This window comes from Mustela putorius, unplaced genomic scaffold, assembly GCF_011764305.1.
Source record: "Mustela putorius furo isolate JIRA1106 unplaced genomic scaffold, ASM1176430v1.1 tig00000596_pilon_pilon_pilon, whole genome shotgun sequence".
Lineage (NCBI taxonomy): Eukaryota > Metazoa > Chordata > Mammalia > Carnivora > Mustelidae > Mustela > Mustela putorius.
Genome location: NW_025421428.1, coordinates 3,796,214 through 3,810,731, shown reverse-complemented (window position 1 = coordinate 3,810,731; position 14,518 = coordinate 3,796,214). Strand labels below are relative to the sequence as shown.

At 44.0% G+C, this 14,518-nt stretch overlaps 1 protein-coding gene across 4 annotated transcripts in view; it reads left to right on the top strand.

Annotated features, from left to right (window-relative positions):
- GGTA1 (glycoprotein alpha-galactosyltransferase 1 (inactive)) overlaps positions 1-7,054 on the top strand; it is a 52,705-nt gene extending 45,651 nt beyond the window's left edge. For all 4 annotated transcript variants that reach the window (XM_045082337.1, XM_045082339.1, XM_045082340.1 and 1 more), the window contains 2 exons: positions 425-562; positions 4,508-7,054. In XM_045082337.1, the coding sequence (XP_044938272.1) occupies positions 425-562; positions 4,508-5,201 (832 nt within the window). In that variant the 3' untranslated portion in view covers positions 5,202-7,054. The remainder of the gene's footprint in view (positions 1-424; positions 563-4,507) is intronic.
- Positions 7,055-14,518: the final 7,464 nt, after the last annotated feature.

Genomic DNA, 14,518 nt, shown 5'->3' with positions numbered 1-14,518 from the left:
CAAGGATTAGGGCCTCCTGAGCCTTGGATGGCACCCATGGGGAAAGAACCCAGAGATGCCACTGGCAGTTTAGGAAGGGCTGGGGAGATAGGGGAAGGGATCCAGAAGGAAGAAGAGAATAGGAAAGCCGCGAAAGGGGACAGAGTGATGGAGATGTACAGGTAAGATTCCCATCGGGGACCTAAAGGCAGCCCTCAAAGGCACCTAGCCAGAGCCTCCTGCTCCTCATGCAGAAGATGCTGCTCCTGCAAAGGTCACACCAGCCCCTGCACAGGCCACACCAGTCGGCTGACTGCTTGGGGTGAAGTCAGGATTCAGGGGAAGTCTCAGCAGATCATAGCTGACCCCAGTGTCCCCTGAAACAGTCTCTGCCCTACCTTAGAAAAGCTGTCCTGACTCATGGGGACCTATATTTTGTCACCAGGAAACGTCCAGAGGTGGTGACGGTGACCGGATGGAAGGCACCGGTCGTGTGGGAAGGCACTTACAACAGCACCATCCTAGAAAATTATTATGCCAAACAGAAAATTACCGTGGGTTTGACAGTTTTTGCTGTTGGAAGGTAAGTGTCCCTAATAAGATCGACCTCCGCTTTTTCTTGTTTTGTTGTCAGAGTGTTTGTAAGGGGCTCCCTGGCCTCATGGAGCTGTTCCTGCCTTGTCTGAATTCTGAGATAGGAGAATGTTATAATGGGATGGTTTCCATCCCTCCTCTGCTGAGGCCCCCCCCCCCCCAGAGGGCTGAGAACAAAACAACAGTGAGTTAACTCCTTCCCACCTCAAAGGGAGAGTCTTGGGTTGCAGGTTAAAGTGTTCGTTCCACCCACAGAGCGTAGGGTCTGTCGCACACCCACACACATCATGGCTTTCTCTGGAAATTCCAAAAATGGCAGCTGTTGGCCCAAATGTGTATCATCCATCCTCTTACACTCTCAGACCCACGACCAAGGACAGAAGGACCTGCAGATCCAAGCATGATCCAAGACTGATCCAAGCATGGCAATTCTCCATGTCTTCCATGGCGCCTCAGGTTTTCCTTGGCCCCCAGAGATTCAGCTAGCCAGAACCTCCTCTCTAGAGGTTGGGTAGGTTCCTGTTTGGGCTTTCATTTCCTTGTTTAGAATGCCTCTTCCAAAACTACAGTCATTCTTACTTGAAATTAGTAGCCATAATATTAGTTTTCAAATGTAACATTTGAAAACTAATATTATGGCTCTTTTGGAAAGTCTTTGGGTTTTGAGGAGTCAACTCACCATTTTGCTCTTTTGGAAAGTCTTTGGGTTCCCCCCGCCCCCGCCAAAACGAAAGCAAAAGTTCAATTTTCCTAGTCCCCACCCCACCATGGGCCTCTCCTGTTCCTTTCCTGAAAACCACATGGAAAGTTGATCCCTTGGCCTCTACAAAGAGTGTTGAAGGCCCAAGTTGATTTGAGCCTCAGATCTACCTGCCGTAGGGCCTAAAGGAGAGCTCTGTGAAGATCTGATGGTTCTCCTGAGACGCCCCCAACCCAGAACCCAGAAACCATCGCTGTAGCCATACTAATCAAGAATGGTGACCTGGTTAGTCACCTGGGTGGCATCTCTAATAGACAAGGGTGACTCTGGAGTTTTTGACATTTTCCTCAGAAGAATCTGTAGCATTCTGAGTCAGGAGCCTATACTCAGCTCACCTAATCCCATGGCACTGGGATTATGTTAGGGATTGCTTCGCTCTTGGTGTTCCCCCAAAGAACAGAATACTGCCTATGGCTCCACAACAGCTTTACCATCCAGCTGCAACTCTGCAGAACCAAACTATAAATCACGTATCCTGGGGAAAGCCCTATGCTCTCTGCTCTGAAGCTTGCGAGGACTGTTTGTGTGCTCAGCAGCAATAAATCCTTATAAGAGTGGATTTGGACTTTTAAGAGGTGTGATGTTTGGTTTGTTTTCAAATAACAATGCAGAAAGCCAACAGCAGTGTTTTAATCCCTAAACAATGTTAAACCTCTAACAGCTCCCTCCCTCATCCTAGGATTGTCTCCCAAGCTTCAGAGCACAATAGATTTTTCTTAAAGTTCCAGAGTGCCCAAGAATTTCTTGGCAGCCAGCCATAGAGCCATGTTGAACTCCCTGTTTATATTGCTCAGATACCTTCTTTCCATTTAAATCACCAGGACTGTAAACTCTTGGGCTTCTGGTGGCCAGCCTTAAAAGCACACTTTGTTTTGGTAGTAAAGAAAGGAAATCCGGGCAGTCACCAAAAAGCATAATGAGGTAACAGTTATGATGGCTCACAAAACTTCTTGAGCCAGCGAAAACTTCTTGATGATCAGCAAATTAAATTCAATCCACAGTCACTGAACAAAGCATGAGTCTGGGATCTACATGAGTTGTGTAAAGCCATGTGACTCCTACTTCTTCCTCCTCTCTGTGATCTTCCTGGCTTCACAAGATTGTACAGCTTGGGTTACAGAAGACACCAATATGACGTATTTGGAATAAAGACATACATAGCTAAAATATCTCCACCCACCCATTAGCATGGCCCAAATCCAAAACACATTGTCAGTACCACATACCAAATGCTGGTGAGGATGTGGAATAACAAGCACTCTCCTTCATTACTGGTAGGAATGCAAAATGGTGCAGCCATTTTGGAAGACCATTTGGCAGATTCTTACAAGGGTAAACATAATCTTACCATATAATTCAGCAACTGCACTCCTTGTTACTTAGCCAAAAGAGTTGAAGATGTATATCTACACAAGAAAACTCCCCACAGATGTTTTTACTAGCTTTATTGATAATTGCCGAACTTGGAAACAACCAAGACATCCGTCAGTAGGTGAAAGGATAAATGAACTATGATATCTAGAATATTATCAGTGGTAAAAAGAAATGTGCTATCTCAGGCCATGCATACTTGGAGGAACCTTAATGCATGTTAACTTAGTGAAAGAAACCAATCTAAAAAGACTGCATACTGTATAATTCCAACTATATGACATTCTATGGAGATAGTGAAAAGATCAGTGATTGCCAGGGATGGGGTAGGGTTAGGGGAGAGGTGCTGATGAACAAGCAGAACACAGGAGGTTTAGGGCATTGAAAATACTCTGTATAATACCATACATAGTGATAGATACATGTCACTATACAGTTGTCCAAATCCATAGAATGTTCAACACCAAGAGTGAATCTTAATGTAAACTATGGGGTGATTATGATAGGTCAGTGAAGATTAGTGGATTGCAAGGCATGTGTCACCCCAATGCTGGATCCTGGTAGTGGGTGGGGGGGAAGCTGTGGGAAGGGAAGGGGAGCAGTGGGTTCATGGGAATTCTGTGCTCTCAGTTCAGTTTTGCCGTGAACCTAAACATGGTGTGAAAAATAAAATCAATTTTGAAAAACAAGGGAAAAAATAGTTAAACTAAGGTTAAATCAGGTTGTTTGCTCTGGTGTTAGGAGAAGTCTTACAGTGGTGGTATCTGAATGGTACATTGGTGTTTGGGGTGATCATTGGGAGGCTCCTAGGGTGAATATGTAATATAGAAGGATATCTATGCCCTGTAACCCATTCTCTGGGTCCCAGAAGAGGATACGAGAACAGTGATGATTAGGTATAATATGTCCCCAAAGGACCTAAGGGTCATGTCACTCTTGTATCCAGTAGGACAACAGCAACATTGGGTATAGTTTGAGGGAGAACTAGTGCCCCCTGATGTTGGTCAGAGGGTACAAGCTTCCAGTTACAAGATGAATAAGTTCTGGGGAGCTAATGTATATCATGGTGATTATAGTTAATAATCCTGTTATTATGCACTTGAAAGTTGTTAAGAGAGTAGATCTCAGATGTTCTCATCACAAAAAACAAATAGTAGTTATGTGACATGCTGTAGTGGTAATCATTTTGTAATATGCAAGTGTATCAAATCAATACTTTGTATACCTTAATGTTATACAAGTACCTAATGTTATGTCAAGTACCTCAGTGAAGCTGGGGAAAAAAATATCAAATAGTACCCACTTTGCCTGCCCAGTCTGAACCAAGAGATAAATAAGACTAAGGGCTGAGCAAGATAGATGACGTGAAATCATGTTCATTGCAGTTAAGGTGGGTACTGGAGAATGTGGCTTCTGTCTGCAGACCCTTGGCTTCCTGATATTAAATCACTGAATTAGAAAGATCAGGTATCCAGGCTTACAGATGCAGGGTAGGGCCTGTTCTAGTACTCTCATTTCAAGGCCCCAAGCAGTTGAGAACATAGGCTCCAAGAGTGAGAGTGGTGGGTACAGGTCAGTCTTCCAACATCAGCAGGTAAGTCACTCCTCCTCCCCAAAGTGGAGCGATTGAATGGTGGAAAGCAGCGAGGAATGTTGCCCTAGCAGATGTGGAAAACACATGTCTGGGATAGGGAAGATCATTCCTCCCCTACACTGCCAAATGCAGACAAGATCATTGGAAGAGCATGGAGTCTCCTGTGCAGATCCCAGCGGTTACATTTGTCCCATTCTTCTTTGTTTCAGATACATTGAGCATTACTTGGAGGAGTTCTTAGTATCTGCCAATAGGTACTTCATGGTTGGCCACAAAGTCATATTTTACATCATGGTGGACGACGTCTCCAGGATACCCTTGATAGAGCTGGGTCCTCTGCGTTCCTTCAAAGTGTTTGAGATCAAGCCTGAGAAGAGGTGGCAGGACATCAGCATGATGCGTATGAAAACCATTGGGGAGCACATTGTGGCCCACATCCAACATGAAGTGGACTTCCTCTTCTGCATGGACGTGGACCAGGTCTTCCAAGATAGCTTTGGAGTGGAGACGCTCGGCCACTCGGTGGCTCAGCTGCAGGCCTGGTGGTACAAGGCAGACCCCGACGAGTTTACCTACGAGAGGCGGAAGGAGTCTGCAGCCTACATTCCATTCGGCCAAGGGGATTTTTATTACCACGCAGCTATCTTTGGAGGCACACCCATTCAGGTCCTAAACATCACCCAGGAGTGCTTCAAGGGAATCCTCCAGGACAAGAAAAATGACATAGAAGCCGAGTGGCATGATGAAAGCCACCTAAATAAGTATTTCCTTCTCAACAAACCCACTAAAATCTTATCCCCAGAATACTGCTGGGATTATCACATAGGCCTGCCTTCGGATATTAAGACTGTCAAGATATCTTGGCAGACAAAAGAGTATAATTTGGTTAGAAATAATATCTGACTTTAAACTGTGCTGGTAGGCTTCTGAATTTGAGAGAGTATGATTCTGGCAACTTTCTCAGAAGAGTAACACTTAACTTTTAAACAATACTAACAAAACACCAACACTGCAAATACTTACTCTTCTTCCTTGTAACTTTGAACTTCACTGTATGGGAGAATGAACCTATGGTAATCAGGTGTAAATTCCCAGTAATTTCTTATTTATGCTGGGTTTGGGGGAAATACAAAAAAAAATTTTTTTTTTTTTTTTACACAGGCAAAGAAAAAGCCAGAAACCCTCTGCACATGCCAGATAACATACTGGGAAAAAAAGGTGCTAAGGAAGTGTTTAGCCACAAGATACAATTGTGAGGGGTCAGCTCCTCAACTTCAGTGTCCTTGCTGAGTTGCTCAGCAGCAGAATCTGAGGAAGGACATAGTCAGTCCCCGCTGGCAATCCTTGGATGGTTTCAGGAGCAGACTGCTTCAGGCCATTGGCTGTCCATGTTCTTTTCCCATAAGGAAAATGTCATTTGGCTTCTGTGCAGAAGATTGGTGGAGAATTCCCAGTGGATAGCCTGGTGGTGAAGGTTTGGAATCCCAGGATATGTGAATGAGCCAATGGGGGCTCAGCATGGAGTTTAAACAGACTCATAGTGAGTTTTCCGTGAAGTGGCAGAGGGTGGGAAAAGAGGCTGGTCACTGTAGGCCACCTCTGAGGGGCACAGGGCATGGGGCTGGTGCTTAAACACAGCGCGGATCCAGGCGCTGTGTGGGAGGCCCTGCGGGCCATCTCCAGCCTCCTCAGACCCACAACGACAGGTCTGAGGCAATGCGGTGGCCTTGCATGGAGATGCTTCTCTTTTGGCCCAAGTCACATTCAGTCTGCTAGACTCTGCTGCTTGTGTCCTCAGTTCTGTAGCTAGAGCTTTGAAGTAGATGGTGACAGAGTAGGCAAAGGCCCACAGTGGACTAAAGAGGCTGGCAAAGAGTTCAACTTCCCAAACCTGGGCTGCATGACAGCTAGTCATCAACATGCCCGGCCTCCGCCTGCTCGAACCCTCAGGGCCCCCCAGCCCATCATGCCCCAGAGTGGAGGGCTGACATCCAGGAGTAGACCAGATTGGAAAAACCCTCCCATCAAGCAACCTCTTGTTTTCCCCTGCCCCATCTTCACTAAAGCAGTGTAACAACCAGAATAACAACAGTGAATAAAATCTGCTTCATATCAGAAGCAGAGGGGATGGCAGTGGGAGACCTCATCCTCGTGACTGAACAGCTTAACATGCAGTCCCCTTCTCTAAGAGAAGCTCTGAAATCCTACATATTATTAAAAGTTAAGTCATTCAGTGTCAAGGAAGTTGGGAGGCAACATCTACATAGGCAGGAATATTTATAGTTGGCATGTATTCCAGTTTGGGTCATTGTGTTTCCATTTTTAAGTAATGGATTTGAAGAACCACTGCCCTGGCTCCGTGGTGGGCACAGCGGGCTTATGTGATCCAAATAAAACCCACATTTTTTTTTTTCCTACCATTTCACTGTGCCTCCTACTCTTCAGTCCTTGCCAAAAAAATCTCACAGCCCGGCAAAACCAAACCAAATCGACAAAGTCCTAAAGAAGCGGACTTCGTGAAAGAAAATGAAGGCCACACGTCAGGGTGCTGCCTCTCTCCAGGATTCAAGTTTTCCAGGATCCCTTCTGGAGTAGGGACAGTTGAGCATTTACGTTCTACACCAAAGAAATGCCCTATCTTAAAAGATTAGGGGAAGGGAATCTTGATTTCCTTTTGTTTGTTTAAGTTTAAATTTAAACATTAAAAAAAATAATAAAATTCCTGATTCACAGTTGAATAAATTATTTTCTCAGTAGATTCTGGTCTGGTCATGGATTGTGCACTTCTCCCAAAGACGTTCAGAATCGTCCATGATACAAATTTTACATTCTTAGACTCCAAAAAGTCCCAAGGTCTTTCTAAAAACACATACACTATTAAGAAGATAGGATATGGTTGAGAGTCCCAAACTTTCAAAACAACAAATGCTTATGGAGAGCTTTTCCAAAGTGGGGCATTGAAGTAATTAACTCCCCGTGGAGGAACCAGAAAGAAAAGGCTGCCCCTGAAGCCTAGGGCGGGACAGGGCAGAGGGAGAAAACAATGTCATAATACATCTGGGGGTAGTTAGTCTTGACCTCTGGGAATATATATGGCCAAGGGGCTCTGGGAAAAGGCTAGATTTCCAGCAAAGTCAGGGCTGGTGGATTTGTAATAAATAGAAAGATGAAAAGTGACAAGACTGAGGGAGTGAGGTACACTACATTTACAACAGGGCATTGTTCTGTCATTAGAATTATTTTCATTTTATAGATGAGCAAAGTGATGTTCAGAAAGGTTAGGCACCTGGCTAGGAAATAACCAAGTGGAGGCTCAGACCAGAGAAGCCAACAAGGACGGATGTGTCAACACCATACATCTGAAGGACCGTGTTTCATATCAAGGAAAAGACAGCTTTATAGAAGGATCTCATAAAGGGGTATTTTTGCCATAAGAGTTAATATTTTAAAAACTCGTTATGTCTCCAAGCCTGTTATATTATTTCCCACTTTTTGTACTAAACCTGCCCTAAATGCATTAGTTAAAATGGATCATGTAAAAAAAATAAACAAGAGACTATGATCATTTTTATCCTTTTTTCATGCATGCAGGGCTAATTCAAGTCCTGTGGGCACACACTAGCTGTTGTGCCAAGGCAGGTGCCACGGAGGGTACAATTGGGCAAGGCAGGTGGAAGGGACAGCCACACCTCCACCTTCCACTCCACCTCTGATCTGCGGGTCACATGCAGCTGGAAGGGGACACATTTCTTTAAACCCCGAAGGGCCTTACTTCTCTTGTCCTTCTTGAAATGATGCATCATTGATGTCTCCTAGCCAAAGTCACCTTGTGATTTACCAATAAGGGAATCATAGTTACGGCAATACTTGAAGGTATTTATTAAACGCACTATTTGTTATATGTGCCTTGTGTAAGTGAATAACAGGCACAATAGCATAGTAACGGGTGAAAGGTCATAGAAAGCATGATTGCATCATATATAATGCATAATTTTTAAGGCGAGAAAACAGGGTGTAGTGAGGATCCATTGGCCAAAGCCTCAGATCTTTAAGGGTGCCGACTAGAATTCAGACCCAGGATGATCTGTCTGTACATCCTTTGCTCTTTTCAGAGCTCCTGTCTGCTTTCCTCACTCTTTCACATATGTGCAAGCGTGTACAGATGCGCACACACGCATTTTAACCACCTTGTTTTTGAAATTTGAGGACACCGGAGGAACTACTACCAAAAGCTCTCAATTCCTTTATTAGGAATTAGGAATGTAGTAGACCAAAAACTCTCAGAATGCAGGTCTAAAGCCATCATCTAGTGCCATGTTGGAGAAGTGGACAAATGAAACGTGAGCAATACGGGGTCCAGGGACGCATAGAGGAAGGGGGGAAAAGCTGCCTCAGAGGGGCGGACTCTGAGCTTTGAAAGAAGCAGGTGACTGAGGAGTGGAGCTGGAAGGAGATTTCAGAGGGAGGAGCAGATGTAAAGCACAGAGGGCTGCCTTCCCAGATCGTGCTGGGGCCTTGGTACCGGCTGAAATGAGCCGGCAGAGCCTGCGTGGAAAGCAATAAAGACCATGTGAGCACTTTGGCTGGTTGAGGACTCCACATCTGCCTGGCATTTGTGGCTCTCTTTCTCCCCTCTCAGCAATACCTGGGTGCTTTGGTGGAGTCAACGTGATTTCCATGGAAACTGGTGGCATGGTTGGAGCAAGGGATCCAGACTAAGCAAATCAACACTTTCCATCCCCTTGGTGGCAACAATTGATTTGGGGATGGGCAGGTGACCTAAAGTACTCCACTCAAAGTGAATCTCAGGTCCTTTCAGGAAATGAGGAAGCATGTAGTATTAGGTGCTTGACCACAGGAAGGTCAGCCTTAGGATGGAACTGACAATAGGACAGGAGGAGCAGGGAGGCTGAAGGAAACACAGTCCTTGATGACAAGTCTAAGTTGCTGTCTCCAGCCTTACCTGAAGCCTGCACTGCCTGTGGGCTTTTCAAATGTGTATGTGTTCCATTATTAAGTCAGTTGGACTTAAAACTAAAAAATACCCCATTGAACCCTTCTAGATGTGTTAGCTCCTGAAGGGCAGGTCAACAGTCCTAGCCCCCAACTACATCTCAGAGGTGCTGCTTAACTCATACCTACTTAATGAATGGAGGAAGGAATCATCATATCAACGCCCATCATGCTTAATAAGAAGTGGTTGTTTTTCATTTAAAATTTTAAAGTTTTGGTTGTGGACTCTATGTCCTACCACAAAGTGGATGCTTTCGTATCTGGCACCTGGAACATCTCCCCCTGTGTGTAGTACATAACATGAGGACTTAGGAATTGCAGCCTGGGCTTCAGGCTCGAACCTGGGGCCGTAACCTACTGTGTTGCACAGGACAGCCCCCGCAATAATGATCTGGCTCAAAATGTCAGTAGTGATGAGGTTGAGAAATGGTGGTGTAACGTTCCTTTGAACTTCATTAAGGAAGAAACGCTAGGGAGTCGACATGCAGAATACCCAACTCCTGTCCCCTAGGAACAGTCCCTGATGGCTGTCAAGAGCTTTAAACTCGCCTCTTACACCTGTAACATTCACAGCTAAGACAGAAGTATTTCCCTATCCTGGACACCAGACGGCAGGGATTTCCAAAGATTGCACGTCTCCAAAGCAAGTGCAGTGCTTAAACACATTCCTCTCTGGGTCTGCTAAAGACCACACATTTGTAGAAATAGATGTGAATAAACAAAAATACTATAAATATCTAAAGAATGTGGCTGTAAAAGATCAGCCAAAGTTAGAACATATTTTTAGTGAACTGACTGTAACTGTTCAGAATAAGACGTGGTTATGCCAGCTAGGTATTTTAGTTACAAATATTTTTATTGCTGGGGTGCCACGGTGGCTCAGTTGGTTGGGTGTCTGATTTAGGCTCAGCCATGATCTTAGTGTCTTGGAGTCAAGCCCTGCATCAGGCTCTGTGCTCATCAGGGAGTCTGCTGTCCCTCTCCCTCTGCACCCCTCCCTACCATGCACATGCCTGCCTCTCTCTCAAATAAATAAAATCTTAAAAAAAATATATTTTGATTGCAAGGAACAGGCATCCTCCTTGAGCTGTCTAAATCTGAAAGGGAGATTTTTGGGAATCTCTTTTTTGGGAGGGAAAGTTCAACTAAATAAAAGGGAGATTTGATAACCAGACACTAGTATACTGAAGCTGGTTTATTCCCGGCTCCCTGTGCAGTGAGTGACTTTACTGTGATAGTTTGATATGGGCTATACTGAGAATACTGACACCAGGGGAATCAGTACACGCTGGAAATCAGGGCTTTTCCCCACTTCCTTTCTTTTCCATTTTTCTTTTTTAGGACTTGGTGCATAAAAATTTTCCAGGCCATGAGCAAGAGCCAGGGAAGTTCTATCTAAAGGCTTCAACAGCTAAAAATTGTGAACTTTCCCCAGGGGTCTGTCAATATGGCTCAGCCCCAACTATTTCCAGGCTCAGGGTTTCTTCCTTCAAAACTTTTACATTCCTGGAAAAGAAAATGCAAACAGCACAGCATCCACTCCTGCTCCCAGCTGCTGTGCTATGGGGCAGGCTTAACCGGAGGGTTGACTGCACTGTGGGGCAGTTCTCAGAGAAGGACATATCGTGAGCTGGGTAGATGCCTCTCACAGTATCTACCGCACTGTCTAGTTGTCAATCACTGTCTAGTCGTCAATCACTTCTTCCCATGTACCTAAAATATTCCCTGCTACCATGATCCAAAAACATGCTACACTACTGTAGCACATCCCCCTCTCCTAGAGCAGACCACAGAATCCACAGATAACATCAGAAGGCCAAGCTTCTCAGAGTCTACTGTCTCCTTTGGTTCCTTAGAGAACACATCTGACTATTCAGCAATCTGTACAGTAAATGGTAAGCTTAGCTCACACCCAAAACACACTAGAGTCAGTGGTGAGACACAAGGAAAGAAGAGGGAAAAAATTATAGTAACCCCTATTTAAAAGAAGGAAACAGGAGCGCCTGGGTTGTTCAGGGGGTTAAAGCCTCTGCCTTCGGCCCGGTCGTGATCCCAGGGTTCTGGGATTGAGACCCACATCCGGCTCTCTGCTCGGCGGGGAGCCCGCTTCCTCCTCTCTTTCTGCCTGCTTCTCTGCCTCCTTGTGATCTCTGTCTGTCAGATAATTGGATAAAATCTTAAAAAAAGAAGAAGAAGAAGAAGGAAACAATGGTTATCTGCTCAAGAGGCATTTCCTTGAGTCTGCTATAAGTATCCCATCAGGGCTAGGTGCAGTCTATCCATCATTTCATTCTACTGTGGATTCTCTGAACTATGTAAGATAGGATTGGTCATGTGTCAGGGCAACAGGCCTGCAAGCTGAACCAGCTGGAGAGCTTTCTCTTGTCCAGGATCCCACTGAAGCTTTTATATGATCAGGTAAATGGGATCAACGTGTATGGGGCACTGCCTCCAAAATCCAAAGTAGCCCATAGGACTTATACCTCTCTCTTAGTTGTAGGGGGTATACAGCCCTGGTTCTCAAACTTGGGTGCACCCTAGAACTACCTGAAGAGCTAACATTGATGCCTGGTTCTGACCCCACGGATTCTGATTGAACTGGATGGGCATTAGGTCTTCTAAAAGCTTCCCAGGTAGAGAAGGTTCCAGGAACATTGTGGAATTGGAAGCACCAGGCATTTGTCTCCCTGCCTAGACAATGATTGCACTTGCAGAATCTAACAATTTTGGAACTCCAGAGTCTATCAAAGGTGAGAAACTTCCAAGGGAGGGCTTGGATGGTACATTAAGGTTAACTTTGGTCAATTTCAGCTCTTAGCACAGAAGCAGCCACCCATTCTCCACTCCAGCCATGTGGCAGGCAGTTGTGCACATGTTCCTGGCATCTTGGGGGACCCAGAAAGAGCAAAAGGGACCCTGTCCTCCGCATATCAGGGATCTGTGCTCCAATCACAAACTGTAGCTTAAGATCACAGAGATGAGTCAGAGGCAGGCGGCTGTAGCTGTAGCTCTTCCCAAATTGTTACAAGACCCTCCCCCTTCAGCTGAAGAGACCGCCCAGGGATTTAAAGGACCAGCACTCTTTTTCTCTCTTTTCATTTTTCTCTTTTCCTCTTTTGGGAGCCAGAGTGGAAGATTCCATAATGACTACATAAACGGGAACATTAGTAAGTGATCATGCATGCCCAGGGATAGGCTCAGAAAAGACCTCAAAAGACCTTAAATTTGTATCTTATCCTGATTCTTGGCACAGAGACAGCCTACAACAATCAAAAAAAGCAAAAACAATAAATGAAAACAACAACAAAATACAGTTAACCCTGGAGAAAAAAGATAATTGACTTCCAGAGTTATCACAGTATTAGATTTAAATGTCCAGTTTTCAACAACAACAACAACAACAAATCACAAGGCATACAAAGAAACAGAAAAGTATGGCTCATGCAAAGGAAAAATAAATAAACAGAAAACTATTCCTGAAAAAGTCCTGATGGCAGATGTACTAGATAAAGGCAACTGTCAACAGTGCTCAAAGAACCAAAAGAAGACATGGATAAAGTCAAGAAAATGACGTACGAACAAAGTGGAAATAACAATCAAAGAGAAAAACCAAAAGAGAAACCAAAAAGAGATTCTGGAGCTGCAAGCTACAATAACTGAAATGAAAAATTCATTAGAGGGAGTCAAAGGCAGATTTGAGCAGGTGAAAGGAAGAGTTAGCGACCTGGAAGATATATGACAATAAATATGGAGTTTGAGGAACAGAAAGTAAAAAGACTGAAGAAAAGTGAACAGAGCCTAACAGACATGGCGCACCATCAAATTGAGCACATACACATTTGGGGCATCACAGAAGGGGAAGAGAAGGAGAATATATGAAGAAATAATGCTGAAGACATCCCAAGCTTGACGAGAGAGATGAATGTAAACATCCAAGAAGTTCAACCAGCTCCAGGTAAGAGCAACTGAAGATGCACACTGAGACACATTGTTATCAAACTTCTGAAAAATAAAGATAAAGACAAAGAGAATCTTGAGGACAGCAAGAGAGAAATGACTCATCACATATGAGGGATCCACCATAAGATACTGGCAGATTTCTTGTCAGAAACCTTGGAAGTCAGAAAGGGGTCTTCCAGAGTGAAATGAAAGGACACTAGATAGTAACTCAGAGCAGCATGGAAAAATAAAAGTAAATACATGGGGGCACCTGCATGGCTCAGTGGGTTAAAGCCTCTGCCTTCGGCTCAGGTCATGATCCCAGGGTCCTGGGATCAAGCCCCACATCGGGCTCTCTGCTCAGCAGGGAGCTTGCTTCCTCCTCTCTCTCTGCCTGCCTCTCTGCCTACTTGTGATCTCTCTGTGTCAAATAAATAAATAAAATCTTAAAAAAAAAAAGTAAATACATGGGCAATTACAAAAACTAGTATTGTAACAACGGTTTGTAACTCTAGCTTTTGTTTCCTATGTTACTTAAGAGACTAAAACACTTTTTAATTTACTAGTCTAAAAGCTAGTATTATAACTTCAGTTTGTAACTTCAAATTTTGTTTACTACGTATTTAAAGAGGCTAATGCATTTAAAAGAATTGCTAGTTCATGGTTTTGGGGCATACCATGCAATTTCGTGATATCAGCCACCACAAAGGATGGAGACAGAGGTGTAAAGGAACATAGTTTTGGTATGTTATTGAAGTTAAGATGGTATCAATTCTAATTTAAGTGTTACAATTTCAGTATGTTCACTGTAATCCCCATGATAACCACAAAGAAATGAGCTATAGAATATACACAAAAGGAAATGCAAAAAGAATTTAAGTATTTCGCTACAAAGAATAAACTAAACATAAAAGAAGACAGTAATGCAGAAAATGAAAAGCAACAACAATCAAAAAAGTCCCTAAGGCATATAGAAAACAAAAAGCAAAATGACAGAAGTCTCTCCTTACAGTAATTACATAAAGGTTAGACCTTTATTCTTATGGCTAGGATGTCCAAGGTCATGGAAAACACCTACCTAAGTGACTAAATAAATATTTCTTTCTATTCCCCTTTTTTTTTTTTTAAGATTTTATTTATTTATTTGACAGACAAAGAGATCACAAGCAGGCAGAGAGGCAGGAGAGAGGAGGAAGCAGGCTCCCCGCTGAGCAGAGAGCCCGATGTGGGGCTCGATCCCAGGACCCTGAGATCATGACCTGAGCTGA